The following is a 20,589-nucleotide window of genomic DNA, read 5'->3' as shown; positions in this document are numbered from 1 at the left end:
AGCGTTGTCTTACAATATGTATATGTATATATATATATATATATATATATATATATATATATATATATATATATATATATATATATATATATATATATATATATATATATATATATATATATATATATATATATATAGTTATATGAAAAAGTTTGGGCACCCCTATTAATCTTAAGCTTAATGTTTTATAAAAATTGGTGTTTTTGCAACAGCTATTTCAGTTTGATATATGTAATAACTGTTGGACACAGTAATGTTTCCGCCTTGAAATGAGGTTTATTGTACTAACAGAAAATGTGCAATCTGCATTCAAACAAAATTTGACAGGTGCATAAGTATGGGCACCCTTATCATTTTCTTGTTTTAAATACTCCTACCTACTTTTTACTGACTTACTAAAGCACTTTTTTTGGTTTTGTAACCTCATTGAGCTTTGAACTTCATAGCCAGGTGTATGCAATCATGAGAAAAGCTACTTAAAGTGGCCACTTGCAAGTTGTTCTCCTGTTTGAATCTTCTCTGAAGAGTGGCATCATGGGCTCCTCAAAACAACTGTCAAATGATCTGAAAACAAAGATTATCCAACATAGTTGTTCAGGAGAAGGATACAAAAAGCTGTCTCAGCGATTTAACCTGTCAGTTTCCACTGTGAGGAACATAGTAAGCTAATGGAAGAACAAAGGGACAGTTCTTGTTAAGGCCAGAAGTGGCAGGCCAAGAAAAACATCAGAAAGGCAGAGAAGAATGGTGAGATCAGTCAATTACAATCCTCAGACCACCTCCAGAAAGCTGCAGCATCAACTTGCTGCAGATGGTGTCACTGTGCATCGGTCAACTATACAACGCACTTTGCACAAGGAGAAGCTGTATGGGAGAGTGATGCAAAAGAAGCCGTTTCTGCAAGCACGCCACAAACAAAGTCGGCTGAGGTATGCAAAAGCACATTTGGAGAAGCCAATTTCTTTTTGGAAGAAGGTCCTGTGGACTGATGAAACCAAGATTGAGTTTTTTGGTCATACAAAAAGGCGTTATGCATGGTGGCAAAAAAACACAGCATTCCAAGAAAAACACTTGCTACCCACAGTATAATTTGGTGGAGGTTCCATCATGCTTTGGGGCTGTGTGGCCAATGCCGGCACCGGGAATCTTGTTAAAGTTGAGGGACGCATGGATTCCACTCAGTATCAGCCGATTCTTGACAATAATGTTCAAGAATCAGTGACAAAGTTAAAGTTACGCAGGGGATGGATCTTTCAGCAAGACAATGATCCAAAACACCACTCCAAATCTACTCAGGCATTCATGCAGAGGAACAATTACAATGTTCTGGAATGGCCATCCAAGTCCCCAGACCTGAATATCATTGAACATCTGTGGGGTCATTTGAAGAGGGCTGTCCATGCTCGGCGACCATCAAACTTAACTGAACTGGAATTGTTTTGTAAAGAGGAATGGTCAAAAATACCTTCATCCAGGATCCAGGAAATCATTAAAAGCTACAGGAAGCGACTAGAGGTTGTTATTTTTGTAAAAGGAGGATCTACTAAATATTAATGTCACTTTTCTGGTGAGGTGCCCATACTTATGCACCTGTCAAATTTTGTTTGAATGCAGATTGCACATTTTCTGTTAGTACAATAAACCTCATTTCAAGGCAGAAACATTACTGTGTCCAACAGTTATTACATATATCAAACTGAATAGCTGTGCAAAAACACCAATTTTTATAAAAAATTAAGATTAAGATTAATAGGGGTGCCCAAACTTTTTCATATAACTGTATATACACAGTGGGTACGAAAAGTATTCAGACCCCTTTAAATTTTTCACTCGTTGTTTCATTGCAACCATTTGGTAAATTCTAAAAAGTTCATTTTTGTTTCTCATTAAAGTACACTCTGCACCCCATCTTGACTGAAAAAAAACAGAATTGTAGAGATTTTTGCAAATTTATTAAAAAAGAAAAACTGAAATATCACATGGTCATAAGTATTCAGACCCTTGGCTCAGACACTCATATTTAAGTCACATGCTGTCCATTTCCTTGTGATCCTCCTTGAGATGGTTCTACTCCTTCATTGGAGTCCAGCTGTGTTTAATTAAACTGATAGGACTTGATTTGGAAAGGCACACACCTGTCTATATAAGACCTCACAGCTCACAGTGCATGTCAGACCAAATGAGAATCATGAGCTCAAAGGAACTGCCCAAGGAGCTCCGAGACAGAACTGTGGCAAGGCACAGATCTGGCCAAGGTTACAAAAGAATTTCTGCAGTACTCAAGGTTCCTAAGAGCACAGTGGCCTCCATAATCCTTAAATGGAAGAAGTTTGGGACCACCAGAAGTCTTCCTAGACCTGGCCGCCCAGCCAAACTGAACAATCGAGGGAGAAGAGCCTTGGTGAGAGAGGTAAAGAAGAACCCCAAGATCACTGTGACTGAGCTCCAGAGATGCAGTAGGGAGATGGGAGAAAGTTCCACAAAGTCAACTATCACTGCATCCCTCCACCAGTCGGGCCTTTATGGCAGAGGGGCCCAACGGAAGCCTCTCCTCAGTGCAAGACATATGAAAGCCCACATAGAGTTTGCTCAAAAACACATGAAGGACTCCCAGCCTATGAGAAATAAGATTCTCTGGTCTGATGAGACGAAGATAGAACTTTTTGGTGATAATTCTAAGCGGTATGTGTGGCAAAAACCAGGCACTGCTCATCACCTGCCCAATACAATTCCAACAGTAAAACATGGTGGTGGCAGCATCATGCTATGGGGGTATTTTTCAGCTGCAGGGACAGGACGACTGGTTGCAATTGAAGGAAACATGAATGCGGCCAAGTACAGAGATATCCTGGATGAAAACCTCTTCCAGGGTGCTCTGGACCTCAGACTTGGCCGAAGGTTCACCTTCCAACAAGACAATGACCCTAAGCACACAGCTAAAATAACAAAGGAGTGGCTTCAGAACAACTCTGTGACCATTCTTGACTGGCCCAGCCAGAGCCCTGACCTAAACCCAGTTGAGCATCTCTGGAGAGACCTGAAAATGGCTGTCCACCAACGTTCACCATCCAACCTGATGGAACTGGAGAGGATCTGCAATGAAGAATGTCAGAGGATCCCCAAATCCAGGTGTGAAAAACTTGTTGCATCATTTCCAAGAAGATTCATGGCTGTACTAGCTCAAAAGGGTGCTTCTACTCAATACTGAGCAAAGGGTTTGAATACTTATGACCATGTAATATTTCAGTTTTTCTTTTTTAATAAATTTGCAAAAATTTCTACATTTCTGTTTCTTTTCAGTCAAGATGGGGTGCAGAGTGTACATTAATGAGAAAAAAAATGAACTTTTTAGATTTACCAAATGGCTGCAATGAAACAAAGAGTGAAAAATGTAAAGGGGTCTGAATACTTTCCATACCCACCATATATATATATATACAGTGCCTACAAGTAGTATTCAACCCCCTGCAGATTTAGCTGGTTGACACATGCGGAATTAACTTGGCATTGTGACATTTGTACTGTAGATCAGCCTGGAAGTGGAAAATGCACTGCAGTAAATTTTTTTTTTTTTTTTAAAACGTTAAAAGTTAATTCAGAGTGTCATTTATTATTCAACCCCTCAAACCACAAAAATTCTGTTTGGTCCCCCTAAAGTATTAAGAAGTAGTTCAGGCACCAAGAATAATGAGCTTCACATGTGTGGATTAAAGATCTCTTTTGCCAGCCTTTTCTGACTATTTAAGACCCTCCCCAAACTTGTGAACAGCACTCAGACATGGTCAACATGGGAAAGACAAAGGAGCATTCCAAGGCCATCAGAGACAAGATCATGGAGGGTCACAAGGCTGGCAAGGGGTACAAAACCCTTTCCAAGGAGTTGGGCCTACCTGTCTCCACTGTTGGGAGCATCATCCGTAAGTGGAAGGCTTATGGAACTACGGTTAGCCTTCCACGGCCTGGACAGCCTTTGAAAGTGTCCTGCCGTGCCGAGGCCAGGCTTGTCCGAAGAGTCAAGGCTAACCCAAGGACAACAAGGAAGGAGCTCCGGGAAGATCTCATGGCAGTGGGGACATTGGTTTCAGTCAATACCATAAGTAACGTACTCCACCGCAATGGTCTCCATTCCAGACGAGCCCGTAAGGTACCTTTACTTTCAAAGCGTCATGTCAAGGCTCGTCTACAGTTTGCTCATGATCACTTGGAGGACTCTGAGACAGACTGGTTCTAGGTTCTATGGTCTGATGAGACCAAGATCGAGATCTTTGGTGCCAACCACACACGTGACGTTTGGAGACTGGATGGCACTGCATACGACCCCAAGAATACCATCCCTACAGTCAAGCATGGTGGTGGCAGCATCATGCTGTGGGGCTGTTTCTCAGCCAAGGGGCCTGGCCATCTGGTCCGCATCCATGGGAAGATGGAAAGCACGGCCTACCTGGAGATTTTGGCCAAGAACCTCCGCTCCTCCATCAAGGATCTTAAGATGGGTCGTAATTTCATCTTCCAACAAGACAACGACCCAAAGCACACAGCCAAGAAAACCAAGGCCTGGTTCAAGAGGGAAAAAGTCAAGGTGTTGGAGTGGCCTAGTCAGTCTCCTGACCTTAACCCAATTGAAAACTTGTGGAAGAAGCTCAAGAATAAAGTCCACATGAGACACCCAGAGAACCTAGATAACTTGGAGAAGATCTGCATGGAGGAGTGGGCCAAGATAACTCCACAGACCTGTGCCGGCCTGATCAGGTCTTATAAAAGACGATTATTAGCTGTAATTGCAAACAAGGGTTATTCCACAAAATATTAAACATAGGGGTTGTATAATAATTGACCCACACTTTTATGTTTAAAATTTAATAAAATTCAACTGAGCAACATAACTTTTTTGTTTGTAAGATTTATGCTTCTGTTCATAAAACCTACTCTCGTTTGCAGTTTGAAGGCTCTAACTTATTTGCATCTTATCAAACCAGCTAAATCTGCAGGGGGTTGAATACTACTTGTAGGCACTGTATATATATATATAATCCTGCCATATGATGACAAGTATTATTGCCAATCAGTACCCAAATAATATTCATAAACAGTAAATAAATAATACTCTCATGTAGTATCAATATAACACTGCCACATAGCGGCAAAAATTTTAAGATTTTTGGGGGTCTTGTTTTTAGGCTAACCTAAAAACTGGGGCTCCGTCTACTTGTCTATTTTGCCACCCATTAATGCTGACTTTGATTCGCCTACCTATGCCACCTCTACGTAATTACCCAGTACAGAGACTGGGAGGCAAAGTTTAAGCTTATGTACTAATTATGTAACCAAGTTCTCATTTCAATAAAATCTGAAAAAATTAAGGTTCATGTGGCTGCAACTTCTACAACATCTACAACATTTAGTAGATGAAATCTACATTGTCTTCCTAGATATCTTTGATATCTTAACCCCAATTTAATTTTTTTCCTCTTCTTCTTCCAAGAGCAATAACTTTTGTATTTTTCCATTGACATGGGTGTATGAGGACTTTATTTTATTTTTTTGCAGGCCAAATTGTAGTTTTGAATGATACGATTCAATGTACTGAAAAATAAGAAACTTTTCCATGTGTGGTGAAAAACAACACCACGATACGTTTTGTTTTTACATTATTCATTGTGCAGTAAAAACTGCCTGGTGATATGATTCTCCAGATCAGTACAATCATATAACACCAAACTTTCATACTTTTTATTATTATTATTAGTAGTAGTAAAAAAAATGTCATATATTTCGAAAAAAAAATGGTTTGTGTTGTGATTTTTCACATTTTCCAAGACCCATAAATGTGTTTACTTCTCAGTCAATGGCACTATATGAGGCTTGTTTGTTGTGTGGCAAGATGTAGTTTTTATTGATACAACTTTGCGGTTCGGTTCATTCAATATTTTGATCTCATTTTAGAGAGGTGCGGGGACCGAAAAAATGGCAATCCTAGGATTTCAATTTATTTTTCTTTACTGTGTTTGCCTTAGTAGTTACTTAATTTTATTTTTTCATACATCTGACTTTTTTTAGATGTGGCAATGCCAAATATGTTTATTTTTATATTTCTAAACTGGGAAAAGCGGGGTTATTAAAACATTTACATTTTATATTTTATTTATATTGTTTAATTTATTTTTTACATTACTTTTCAGTCCCCTTACGGGACTTTATCTTGTAATCGCTTGATTGCTTATTTTGTACATTGCAGAATTGCACTTTATAGAGAATAGGAAGCTTTCTTATGAAGCCCAACCACAGGCTGCACTGAAACTGTGGCGCTGACCACAATCGAACTTTTCTAAGAGGACTAAGATGGCATAGATAGTGGCATTCAGCAGGCCCACAACTGGCAAGATACCTAATGGCCCACCACAATCGTGTTGCAGTGTTGGTTATAATGAGAGGGGACCTGCATAAAGAATAAAGATAACTCATACTGTGATTTTATGACTCATATAACTGTATCTTAAAGGGGATATACAATTTATACAACCTCTACTTGTTAGATGGATCCCTTGACTATAAGCAGATAACAAAGTGTCTCTTATGGAAATATTTGGCAGTAAGTGTTCAATTTCTCTACAGTGCCTCCACAGGAGAAATTAAGCATTGCACAGTGCATATTCAAATCTATAGGTTGACCATGTAATTCAGGACAGGTTAGGTCCCCCAAAGTGAGAATCACTCCTGTGAACCAATGATGAAGATACGGAACAGAGAAACCTCCTTTATAAAACTACTAACAGGGTATATGAGAATGAATTTTCAAAAATGTATAACCCTTTCAATTATATTCATTAGGAGTTCTGTGCTTGTTTAATGCCTAATGTAACAGCTTCCTTTATAAGCCAACAGCTGATTGGTCTGTGACCTCGACAAAGATTGGTCAAAGTCCTCAATAAAGCTCCGAATTTGACACTTTAGAATAATAGACACCCCATAGACTTATTTGCTTCTCAATAAAACTCCTGAAAATCAGCTCAGCTGGATATAAAATAATTAATACTACTCACTTCATTGAATCTTCTCATTAAAAACAGCATTATAATGTACGGTAACAGTGGTATAAAACAGTAACAGGTACTTTTTTTTAATCAAAGTTTCAGCATTATGCAATAAATAAAAGAGCAATTATATACCGCTCAATAAAATATTTACTAACATAGGGACTAGGGACTATCTATATGATTAACCTGTCCCTCCCCAGGATGCAATAGTACCTGCTAGGGAGGGTGCTGGTGTATGGAATGGGCTCAGGAGCTGAAATCGCTCCATACAGGGCAGGTGCCGTCTGTATTATAAAGCCGGTATCTGCCTCTAACAGCAGTGACTGGAGCTAGCTCCAGTCACTGCTGTTTAACCAGTTAATTGACACTGCCAGTCTCTGACAGCGGCATTTATCTGGTGTATTTTCGCTGGGGCGACCATTCCAATGTTCATTGGCCCCTCTGTCACTTGGTTGCAAGGTGTCAATGGTTTATCATGTCAGCAGGTGTCTGGCAAAAAGACCCCCATCACCACCATATTGCTGCTTCTGTGAATAACAGTCACAAGCTGGATTTCACTGAAGCATTAGAGTATTTAATACAAGCAACCAGTTGATAGCAGGTTGAAAATCACTAGGGGGACTAAAAATGAATTGAAAATAAATTAAAAATTAATTGTTTTAAAAATATAAAAACACACAAATCACCCATTTTTCCCAATTCAAAAATATAAAAATAAAATATAAAAAATAAGAATATTCAGTGTTGCCGTTTCCTTAAAAACTCAATATATTAAAATATAAAAAGCAATTAAGTAAATGCTCTAAAAAAAATTGAAATGCTAGAATTACTGATTTTTGGTTGCCTAACTCCCCACCCTCCAAAAAAAATGCAGTACAAAGAGATATAAATGTAATTAGTACCCCAAAATGGCACCAATAAACTTAGCGTAGAAAAACAAGCCCTCACAGAGACTGAAAACTAAAAAATATTATGAGCATCAGACAATGGCAACACAAACCTATTGATTTTACAAAGTTCAGAATTTTTTTTTTAAAGCCATAAAAGTAATATAAAAACTATACATGTATCTTATTGGCATAATCGGAATGATCTGAAGAATCATGTTGCCAGGTCATTTTTACTGCACAAAGAATGGTGTGAAATTGAAAACCCAAAAATATGTTGGAATTGTATTTTTTTTTTTCACAATTTCACCTCCTTTGGAATTTCTCATTTTTTCAGTACTTTATATGGTAAAATTAAAGATGCCATTCAAAACTACAACTCAATCTGCAAAAAAAACGAAATCTTACATTGCTTTGTCGACAAAAAAAAATTAAAAAGTTATGGCTTTAGGAATGGGAGGAAGAAGAGGAAAAAAATTAAAGCACAAAAAAAAAATACTGGTTGTATAAACACTAATGTACAAAATATTAGCATAAAAGGAGTACAGTACCTCTTTATGGGATATAACACTCCTATGACAAACCATGGCAGCTAAAGCCACATAGCACTTACTAATAATTACATTTTAATTTAATTTGTTATTTTTATAATATTTTAAACAAAAATATGTATTTTCTTAATATGTAATTAAGCTGATATCCACTCCATTTTAATTTTGGTGCAATGTAAATTCAGATTAACAAAATAAAACAGATTGGATCCCATTATTTAGGATGACGTATGTATAAATGATGACAGTTACTGATTTTATAGTTTAGATGTGCGTGGAGCAGACGGAAGGTGAGATATTATTCTGCACAATACACATCTCCTTATCATGCAATAACAGCACTCAAACAACACCAATAAATCCTAAACCTCAGTGTATTTTCTTTTTTTTTTCTATAGCAATCCCCCCAAAATAAGCTGTGTAAAATAAAATTATTTGTTTTACCTGTAATCATGTTTAGGGAATTGTAAAGAAAAATGTAACAATTTATCATTAAGTTCCAGGGAGAAGTGGCTATGATTGGGGCATCAGTAATTGTCTTTTCTTTCCGGGAAGTTTTTTTTCTTGGTTCTCATTTCCATTTCTATTCTTTTACACTCACCTTTAGCTGTCGTCGGATTCTGTCTATAAAGAACTGCCAGCAATTCTCTCTGGAGTCCGGGAGGCCGAGGGCACGCAGCTCCATCCTGGCTGAAGAGACAATCGTATCCATCTCCTCTTCACTAAAAAGATCTGGGATTTCACCTGCATAAATCATGTACATACAGCATATATGTGCTTAAAACATAAAGTAGATCATTTCTCTTACATTATTTCATACTCCTAATTACTTTATGAGTTACATTTCTATTCCTTTTTAATGTATCAAATGTTTTAAATGTTCCTCCCAAATTATAAAAAATAACAACAACTGTAGATAAAAGTTATTTCAATGTTACATCCCCCCCCATTATTTTGGAGCTCCGTTTCTTTGTGGTGCATCATTCGTCCTAAAAATGTATGGATTGATTTGCATTTAGGTCTCATTAAAGATGAGCAAACTGATTGGATTCAATGCAATTTGAATTTATGTTGAATTCTTAAGAATTTGCTTAAAAAGAGAATTCTAACAGTTTGCAATTCATTTTGGGCAAAACGCTTAAAATTGCTAACTTTTTACACATTGTAAAAGACTGCATCATTCAGAGAAGTCTCAAATGACCTGAGGCACGGCTGGGCAGGCTTCCCCATAATGCCTTGCACTTATTACATTACATGGTATAGCACAACCAACCAGGAAGGTCTAAAAGAATATATAAAGCAGCTTACACTTTACAGGTGAGAGAGAACACCACTGACCATAAGAGCTTACACTCTACAAGAGAGAGAGGACCCCACTGACCATAAGAGCTTAGACTTTACAAGAGAGAGAGGACCCCGCTGACTATAAGAGCTTAGACTCTACAGGGGAGAAAGAAACCCACTGACCATAAGAGCTTACAGGAGAGAGAGAGAGAGAGAGAGAGAGTACCCCACTGAGCATAAGAGCTTACACTCTACAGGTAAGAGAGAAGACACCACTGACTATAAGAGCTTAGACTCTACAGGGGAGAAAGAAACCCACTGACCATAAGAGCTTACAGGAGAGAGAGAGTACCCGACTGAGCATAAGAGCTTACACTCTACAAGTAAGAGAGAAGACACCACTGACTATAAGAGCTTTCACTGTACATGAGAGAGAGGGGACCCCACTGACCATAAGAGCTTACACTCTACAGGAGAGAGAGGAACCCGCTGACCATAAGAGCTTACACTCTACAGTAAAGAAAGAACCCCATTGACCATAAGAGCTTACACAGTACAGGAGAGAGAGAGGACCCCACTGACAATAAGAGCTTACACTCTACAGGAGAGAGAGAGGATCCCACTGACAATAAGAGCTTACACTCTACAGGAGAGAGAGGACCCCGCTGACCATAAGAGCTTACACTCTACAGGAGAGAGAGAAGACACCACTGATTATAAGAGCTTACACCCTACATCGTGGTTGTCCTGAAGAAGAAGTTGTATACTTCGAAACGCGTTGACGAATAAACCACTTATACTTGGATTGGCATCCTTATCATTTCCACACGGCAGTGCAGAATTAACCCATTTGTTTCTCCACTACCTACACTCTACAGGAGAGAGAGAGAAGACCCCACTTACCATAAGAGCTTATACTCTACAGTAGAGAGAGGACCTCACTGACCATAAAAGCTTACAATTCACAGGAGAGGGGACTTCCCTGATCATAAGAGCTTACACTCTACAAGTGAGAGAAAGAGGACACCACTGACCATAAGAACTTACACTCTCATGAAACGCGAGATTTACCCAGTGACTCTGGAGATGGAAAATGACCACTGATCTGTGATGGCCCCGGTACTGACCACCACTGTTCAAGGTATGATAACCTGCTAGATGTCACAGCTACAGGGCATGATGGGGAGGCCGGCGCGGCAAAGCAAAATAATGTTAGCCCACTCTCTGATGCTTCAGCAGTGTGGGAAATGGTACTGGGCTAGTTTTTTTTCTCTTTTTGAGAACCGTTAATCGAATCTTGAAGTGCTCGAATTCATGTGAAAAGAATTTCAGGTAAATTGACTCGAGCTCGATCTTCCGCTGATCGATCCGCTTATCTCTACCACTAATAAAATATATCTTGTAGTAACAAAGTTAAATTCTTATCACAAACCTATATTATAAGGCATGTTTGTAGATATGGAAGTATTGGTATGGCTGCATAGGCGCTTATCCCCCCCAAAAATGGTACATTTTTTTTGTAGAGATCTGACGTGCCAATCATGAGAAATCTAGTGTAGAAGCCAATTGCAAATCAGACTGAAATAGCACTGGGGGATTGTCAAAGCATTGGGAAGAAGCAGTCCGAGTGCAATAACACGCCCCTATGCACTTCCAGCCTGATTTGCATATTGCTTTTACACTAGATTTCTAATGACTGTTACATCAGATTGCTACAAAAGCAAAAGATATAATTTTTATTGGGGTGCAAACAACTAAACCACTACTTCCACATATAAAAATGTGCCAAGTGCTTTTTTTAAGATTTCTTACAGAAAAAAAAAGTTGTTGCTGTTTTTTTTAACACTGTCTGCTCACCAGTTACCATTGAAAAACCTTACTCTACTGTACATGACAATAAAGATGTAAAACAATATACATTTAGGTCTACTTCACCTGTATAGGTGATACTACAAATTGCAATCTAAAAAATATCAGCTTTATTTCTACAAAACAAACTCCACATACGGTAATTGATTTATTTCTGCAATCGTAATATGTGAACTTGGAAATTTTCAAATTAAATGCTTAAAACAACTTCCTTCCTTCCTTTCTTCTGATGAATTTTTACTCGCTGTGTCTTTAATTGTATATACATAATATATTTTTTCAAATAATGTATCAGAAAAACTGATCACAGACTTCTTGTGAAACAAGTGGCGATAAAAAACCTATTTAAAAAAATATAAAAATCCATAATAAACCGAATTATTGCTGATTGCAACTCATTATATTAAGCAGCTTGTTTGTCTTGTGTCACAGGGGTGACTTGACAGCGCCTATTACAAATCTGCACAAATGACCTTTCACACGAGCTGATGAAGCCTATTCAAGCCCCAATGCCCTGCGCTCATTTAAAATGTGTTATTTCTGAACTGTTTTGATCATGAATGTATTTAGATTTTTTTTCCTCTTCCTGTTTTCCTCATTTTTGGTCTCCGTTATTTAAAGGCGTAGGACCCATTATCATAATTTGAATAAATTTAATTTCCTGCATAGAATGAAAAAAGATTTACCTGCAAAACACTTGGACCCTAAAAATATGATTAAAGCGGCTGAAACTTCTATATGTTACATTGACAGAATTAAAAAACAACAACTTATAAATAGACACTAGTTAACAATTCTCATTAAGATGTATTATTAATTTTCTTAATAGTGGATTTATTTATTTATTATGCTTGATTATAATGCACCATTACATTACACAGCGCCTTACAGACACTATCATGATGTATAATACCTGCCAATTGAATAAATATAAAAATTAGTATAAATCTGTATATATATATTTTTTATTTTAAAAGCTGGAAATGTAATTTGCTAAATTATTGTAATAGGGTTACTGTCACGTCAGGTTTGACAGACAGTCGTTCTGGATCCGGTTGTAGAAGGTCGCTGCGCTTGGCTTTGCAGACACCTTCTTGATCCTTTCATCTCTGTAGTGCAGTGGTATCCTTCTCTCGCTAGGACCCAGCAGTGATCTCCACCTTCTACTGCTAATTGACACACCCTTACTTGATATATAAAAACCCTCAGTGTCTCCAGAGAGTCGCTGGTGATAGAACTATTTTCCCCTTCTCAGGCCTGGAGTACTAGCAGTCGGTTAGTTTTTTCTCTGAGTTTTTTGGTGCATTATTGTCGTCTTCTCTCTGGTGTCTTCTCAAGCTAAGTGTATCCTTTGTCTGTTTTCCTTGTTTGTCTTTAGTTGCAGTGGGGGCTGACTAGTACTCATCCCTTCCCCTCCCTACATAGGGCCTAGATCTAGGGACAGTTAGGAATTAGGTATCCTGCTCGGTGATAGGTGCGGAACCTATTTAGGGACAGTAGGGGAGTCAGGGTGTTGTAAGATCTGCCTAGGGGTATCCACTCTCCCTTTCCCTAGTTGTTGGGCTTCCCCCCTTTTCCCATCGTTGTACACTTGGTCCTCCCCTCACCTAACGTGACATTATCACCGATCGTATATAAAAAGAAAAAACGGACACGTGTTTTTTTGTTTTTGTGTGTGGTTTTTTTTGGGTGTGTTTTTTTTTCCTGGGTTCATGGATCCCGTTTTTATGCTGGCGGAGCTGCTTCAGAGGTTGTCACTGGAGGAGACTGACCTTCGATCTGAGGTTCAGCAGTAACGGCAGCAGCTGCAGACTCCTAATGTTGAGGACTCTGCGGGTAGGCCAGTCCAGCTTGAACCCAAAATTGCCCTCCCGGACAGGTTTTCAGGAGGTAGAGACAAGTTTTTTGTATTTAAAGAAGCTTGTAAGTTGTATCTTCGACCTTACTCCTATGGAAATGAGAAGCATCGAGTGGGGATTGTGATCTCACTGTTGCAAGAAGATCCTCAATCCTGGGCTCTCTCTTTGCCACAGGGCTCTGTTTGTCTCCAGTCAGTAGAAGGGTTTTTCGGGGCCCTCATGTATGATGATACTGACTGAGTCTCCTTGGCTGAATCCAGGCTGCGTCATCTTCAGCAGGGAAATCAGTCAGTGGAGACTTATAGTTCCGAATTCCGTAGATGGGCATCCGATACCAAATGGAATGACCCGGCTCTTAGAAGCCAATTGTGTCCTGGCCTTACTGAAAGATTGAACGATGCTTTGGCAGTTTACAAAATCCCGGAGTCCTTGGAGGCTGGCATGTCAATGGCTATACGCGTGGATCGGTGGGTGAGACCACCTTCTCCTGAGCCCCCTTTTCGGGGCAACGTCCCTTCGCCGGTAGGGGGGTGCGGTCCTGGGGTGAACTTGTACTTGTGGAGTTGGAGGAACCCATGCAGTTAGGGGGTGCTTCTGTGTCGTATTTTTCCCATGAGATCTGCAAGAAAAAGGGCGTGTGTTTTTTTGTGGTAAAAAGGGACATTTTATTGGGGCCTGTCCCTCGATTCCTAAGCAAAAAGAAACTTGATTAACCCTTGGTAGTGTGGAGTTGGATAATCAGGGGAGTGTTTGTCTTCAACCTGCAGTTCTCGGTTTGTCCTGACGGCAGAGGTGGTGCTAGAGAGCAGGACTTAGAAAAGTTCTGTGTTTGTGGACAGTGGAGCTGGAGTCAGCATGGTTGATGCTGGGTTTGTGAGAACTCATGGGCTTACTTGCTGTAAGTTAACTAAGCCCATCCTTATTTATGCCATTGACTCAGTGCCACTTGCACACAGAGCTCTGACTAAGATTGTACATAATATAAGACTGAGGGTGGGGTCTTTGCATTATAAGGTAATTCCTTGTCATGTCCTGGAGGGCTTTCCCACTCTGATTATACTGGGTTTACCCTGGTTGGTGAAACATAATCCTATAGTGGATTGGCAATCCAGGGAAATTGTTGAATTACTGTTATGAGAACTGCTTAAACATTTCCCTTTCTGCAGTCTCTACAGAGACCTTACCTGCATTTTTGTCTGGTTTTGAGGACGTATTTTCTGAGAAAGGGTGTTAGGATTTGCCTCCTCATCGTACATATGACTGTCCTATTAACCCGACTCCTGGAGCTTAACTACCAATGTCCAGACTGTATAATCTTTCTGGCCCTGAGAGATAAGCCATGAAAGATTTCATTGCTGAGAGTCTGGAGAAGGGACATATCAGACCCTCATCTTCGCCTGTGGCAGCAGGGTTCTTCTTCGTGAAGAAGACAGATGGCGATCTCCGTCCCTGTTTAGATTTCCAAGAACTGAATCAAATTAACGTTCGAGATCCGTACCCTCTTCCTCTGATTCCAGTTTATTCAACCAGGTTGTGGGAGCTAAGGTGTTCTCCAAGTTGGATTTAAGGGGAGCCTACAATCTGGTTAGAATCAGAGAGGGAGATGAATGGAAAACAGCGTTCAATACCCCTGAGGGGCATTTCAAGAGTCTGGTTATGCCTTTCGGCTTGACCAATGCACCTGCGGAGATCCAGCATTTAATAAACGATATTTTCCATCATTTGGTGGGCAGGTTTGTGGTGGTCTATCTTGATGATATTTTGGTTTACTCACCTGATTTTGAGACACATCAGGGGCATGTTAAACAGGTACTACAGATATTAAGGAATAACAAACTATATGCCAAACTAGAGAAATGTGTTTTCACCGCCCAGGAAGTGCAGTTTTTGGGGTACCTGTTGTCACCATCGAGTTTTCGGATGGATTCGGAGAAGATCCGTGGTGTACTTGATTGGGACCGTCCTGAGGAACTGAAGGCATTACAGTGCTTTCTGGGCTTTACTAACTTTTACTGGAAATTTATCCAAAATTATTCGGTAATTGTGAAACCCCTTACTGACATGACAAGAAAGGGGTCTGATATTTCTAAATGGTCGAATGCCGCCCAGCAGGCTTTTTCCTCCTTAAAGGAGCTATACACAGTCAACCCGATGCTTCTCAATCTTTTATCGTAGAAGTTGATGCATCAGAGGTGGGGGTTGGGGCTGTGTTGTCTCAGGGTCCGTCCCCTGGTAAATGGCTTCCATGCACTTTCTTTTCCAAAATATTATCTTCGGCTGAGAGAAATTATGACATGAGTTATAGGGAGCTTTTGGCGATTAAATTGGCGTTCCAAAAATGGCAACATTGTTTGGAGGGGGCAGTCCATCCGATTACTGTTATCACGGACCATAAAAACCTGTCACATCTTCAGTCTGCTAAATGTCTCAACCCTAGGCAGGATAGATGGTCCCTGTTTTTTACTAAGTTCAATTTTGTTATCACTTTCCGTCCAGGGGTTAAAAACATCAAGGCTGATGCCTTGTCCCGGAGCTTCACTGGTGGTGGTGACCATGAGAACCCTGCCCCAATTTTGCAGAAGGGGTAGTTATTTCGGCTTTGTACCCTGACCTGGAGGGAGAGGTGTTGGAGGCTCAGGGGGGCGCCCCTGCCTCCTGCCCTTCGGGAAGATTATTTGTACCATCTAAACAGCGCAGTAAAGTAATTAGGGAACATCACAACTCAATGCTTGCTGGTCATCCAGGTGGTAAGGCAACTGCGGACCTCCTTTCTCATCGTTTTTGGTGGCCGGAGTTGCATCAGGACGTGGTTGAACATGTGTCTGCTTGCAGTATTTGCGCACGTTCTAAAGTATCGCATACCCGTCCGTCTGGTCCTCTTCTGCTGCCTATCCTAGCAGGCCATGGACACACTTGTCCATGGATTTTATTACTGACCTACCGGTATCCGCAGGCAAGACTATGGTCCCGGTGGTTGTAGATAGGTTCAGTAAGATGGTTCATTTTATCGCATTACCGGCACTTCCGAATGCCAAGACTCTTGCTCATGTATTCATTAATAAGATCGTGAAGCTTCACGGGGTTCCTTCCGATGTGGTGTCAGATCGGGGAGCCCAGTTTGTTTCAAAGTTCTGGAAAGTTTCTGTACTCGACTGGGGGTGCAGTTGTCTTTTTCCTCTGCCTTCCTTTGTCTCTGAGAACCAGGAGGCTTGGGCATCTTACTTACCGTTGGCCGAGTTTGCTATTAATAATCATCGTCAAGAGTCTACTGGCAGGTCACCTTTCTTTTGTGCATACAGTTTTCATCCCAGTTTGGTACCTTAAGTGGGGGAAGGGCTTCGGGAGTTTCTGAGGAGGAACGTTTTGCTTTGTCACTCTCTTCTGTGTGGCGGGGGGTTCAGAGTAATTTGAAGATCATGGGAGACAGGTACAAACGTATGGCTGACAGGAAACTCTCGTCAGGTTCGGACCTAAGTGTGAATGATTTTGTGTGGTTGTCTCCCAGGAATATCAAGTTGAAGGTTCCTTCCTAGAAGCTGGGGTCTAGATTTATTGGTCCCTATAAAATAACCACTGTCATTAACCCAGCAGTGTTTCGTCTTCAGTTACCTCAGGCTCTTAAGATCCACAATGTGTTTCACAGGTCTCTGCTCAAGAAATATGTGGTACCTCTTGAATCCTCCTCCCTGCCGCCGCCCCCAATTATGGTTGATGGCAATTTGGAGTTCCAAATTTTGAGGATTGTAGATTCTCATCTTCAGCGTCGTTCCCTTCAGTACTTAGTGCACTAGAGGGGTTATGGTCCAGATGAAAGGATGTGGGTTTCAGCATCGGAGGTGAATGCCCCTAGACTGGTTCGTTCTTTCTATACCTCTCATCCAGAGAAACCTGGTCCTGAGTGTCCGGAGGCCACTCGTAGAATGGAGGGTACTGTCACGGGTGTATCAGGTTCGGCAGACAGTCATTCTGGATCCAGCTGTAGAAGGTCGCTGCGCTTAGCTTTGCAGACACCTTCTTGATCCTTTCATCTCTGTAGTGTAGTGGTATCCTTCTCTTACTAGGACCCAGCAGTGATCTCCAACTTCTGCTGCTAATTCACACAACCTTGCTTGATATATAAAAACCCTCAGTGTCTCCAGAGAGTCGCCGGTGATAGAACTATTTTCCCCTGCTCAGACCTGGAGTACTAGCAGTTGGCTAGCTTCTTCTTGGAGTTTCTTTGTGGATTATTGTCGTCTTCTCTCAGGTGTCTTCTCAAGCTAAGTGCATCCCTTGTCTGTTTTCCTTGTTTGTCTTTAGTTGCAGTGGGGGCTGACTAGTGCTCACCCCTTCTCCTCCCTACCTAGGACCTACCTCTAGGGACAGTTAGGGATTAGGTATCCTGCTCGGCGATAGGTGTGGAACCTATTTAGGGATGGTACGGGAGTCAGGGTGTTGTAAGATATGCCTAGGGGTCTCTATTCATTCTCCCTTTCCCTAGTTGTTGGGCTTCCCCCCTTTTCCCATCGTTGTACACTTGGTTCTCCCCTCACCTAACGTGACAGTTACTTACCCTATTTTGCAGCCTTCCTACAGAAAATAGATGCTAAATATACAGCGGGTGAAATGAGTGTTGGACACTAGTGATGATTGAGCACTAAAATGCTCGAGTGCTTGTATTCGAGTTGAGCAGGTCAGACGCTCAGAAGGGATCGACTCGAGTACCGAGTATAATGGAAGTCAATGAGAAACCAGAGCATTTTTCTGTAACACCCTAACAGGAGGTCTGGGGAGGCGGAAAATCGCTGAAATGGATGGAAACAGTGCTCAAATGCAATGGGAACAGCATGGGGAAGACGTCTGGACGCATCTCTTACTCGCAGTTCGCTGCTGGGAACAATGTTGTTAGAGTATTACAGTGCCTACAAGTAGTATTCAACCCCATTCAACCCCCTTAGAGCCTTCAAACTGCAAACGAGAGTAGGTTTTATGAACAGAAGCATAAATCTTACAAACCAAAAAGTTATGTTGCTCAGTTGAATTTTATTAAATTTTAAACATAAAAGTGTGGGTCAATTATTATACAACCCCTATGTTTAATATTTTGTGGAATAACCCTTGTTTGCAATTACAGCTAATAATCGTCTTTTATAAGACCTGATCAGGCCGGCACAGGTCTGTGGAGTTATCTTGGCCCACTCCTCCATGCAGATCTTCTCCAAGTTATCTAGATTCTTTGGGTGTCTCATGTGGACTTTATTCTTGAGCTCCTTCCACAAGTTTTCAATTGGGTTAAGGTCAGGAGACTGACTAGGCCACTCCAACACATTGACTTTTTCCCTATTAAACCAGGCCTTGGTTTTCTTGGCTGTGTGCTTTGGGTCGTTGTCTTGTTGGAAGATGAAATTACGACCCATCTTAAGATCCTTGATGGAGGAGCGGAGGTTCTTGGCAAAAATCTCCAGGTAGGCCGTGCTATCCATCTTCCCATGGATGCGGACCAGATGGCCAGGCCCCTTGGCAGAGAAACAGCCCCACAGCATGATGCTGCCACCACCATGCTTGACTGTAGGGATGGTATTCTTGGGGTCGTATGCAGTGCCATCCAGTCTCCAAACGTCACGTGTGTGGTTGGCACCAAAGATCTCGATCTTGGTCTCATCAGACCATAGAACCTTGAAGCAGTCTGTCTCAGAGTCCTCCAAGTGATCATGAGCAAACTGTAGACGAGCCTTGACATGACGCTTTGAAAGTAAAGGTACCTTACGGGCTCGTCTGGAACGGAGACCATTGCGGTGGAGTACGTTACTTATGGTATTGACTGAAACCAATGTCCCCACTGCCATGAGATCTTCCCGGAGCTCCTTCCTTGTTGTCCTTGGGTTAGCCTTGACTCTTCGGACAAGCCTGGCCTTGGCACGGGAGGACACTTTCAAAGGCTGTCCTGGCCGTGGAAGGCTAACAGTAGTTCCATAAGCCTTCCACTTACGGATGATGCTCCCAACAGTGGAGACAGGTAGGCCCAACTCCTTGGAAAGGGTTTTGTACCCCTTGCCAGCCTTGTGACCCTCCATGATCTTGTCTCTGATGGCCTTGGAATGCTCCTTTGTCTTTCCCATGTTGACCATGTCTGAGTGCTGTTCACAAGTTTGGGGAGGGTCTTAAATAGTCAGAAAAGGCTGGCAAAAGAGATCTTTAATCCACACATGTGAAGCTCATTATTCTTGGTGCCTGAACTACTTCTTAATACTTTAGGGGGACCAAACAGAATTCTTGTGGTTTGAGGGGTTGAATAATAAATGACACTCTGAATTAACTTTTTACGTTTTTAAAAAAAAAAAAAAATAAAAAAATTTGCTGCAGTGCATTTCCCACTTCCAGGCTGATCTACAGTACAAATGTCACAATGCCAAGTTAATTCCGCATGTGTCAACCAGCTAAATCTGCAGGGGGTTGAATACTACTTGTAGGCACTGTACTCTACTTTTAGGCTATGTGCTCACGATGTGTCCGGGCCTGCGGCTCAGGTGCTGCGGAAGAGCCGCCTGCGGCTTCCACTCATTTTATACAATTGAGCGGTGGTCATTTTTTTTTCACATGCGGACTTTCCTCATAGAGGTTAGGTCTATGCGGAAAACACGCATGCTGACCCGCAAGAGAAATTGTGTTTATCCTTGCATTTTTGATGCATGAGGTTTTGTCTCTCTTTGGTATGTTATTAGATGTGCAAAGATATAGATAGATATGGGGCAGATAGAGATCTACATAGATATCCGTGAGATATTTAATTAGTGCTGTGCGTGTGCAGTTTTCTACTGTGATGCGGCAATTCTGGCATGGCTGCGGGATTGTAATTTTAGGCTGGGAAGGGCCCAATAACCCTGGACCTTCCCAGCCAGATAATATAAGCCCAAAGCTGTCTGCTTTACCTTGGCTGATTAACAAAAATAAGGTAACCAAGGTCATTTTTTTTTAATTATTTACTTATTAATTAGGTTAAACCAGGCTAAAAACACCTGCGTAAATGCACTTACAAAGCATGTGCTTTTTTAACTGCGAATTTAATGCATCTACAGCAAGTGTATGGGGAAATTCGGCACAGAAGACTGAGCGTTCCCGCAAGAGA

At 41.0% G+C, this 20,589-nt stretch overlaps 1 protein-coding gene across 1 annotated transcript in view; it reads right to left on the bottom strand.

Annotated features, from left to right (window-relative positions):
* Window positions 1-20,589, bottom strand: part of LOC141161707 (dynein axonemal heavy chain 11-like) — a 1,128,345-nt gene that overhangs the window by 872,544 nt on the left and 235,212 nt on the right. The window contains exon 43 of the mRNA XM_073646926.1: window positions 9,074-9,216. Coding sequence (XP_073503027.1) covers window positions 9,074-9,216 — 143 coding nt within the window. The remainder of the gene's footprint in view (window positions 1-9,073; window positions 9,217-20,589) is intronic.

This window comes from Phyllobates terribilis, unplaced genomic scaffold (assembly GCF_046119375.1).
Source record: "Phyllobates terribilis strain yellow unplaced genomic scaffold, ASM4611937v1 Scaffold_9__5_contigs__length_417890890, whole genome shotgun sequence".
NCBI classification, from domain to species: domain Eukaryota; kingdom Metazoa; phylum Chordata; class Amphibia; order Anura; family Dendrobatidae; genus Phyllobates; species Phyllobates terribilis.
Note: the sequence above shows the minus strand (reverse complement) of the source record. Positions and strands in the feature narration are given on the sequence as shown.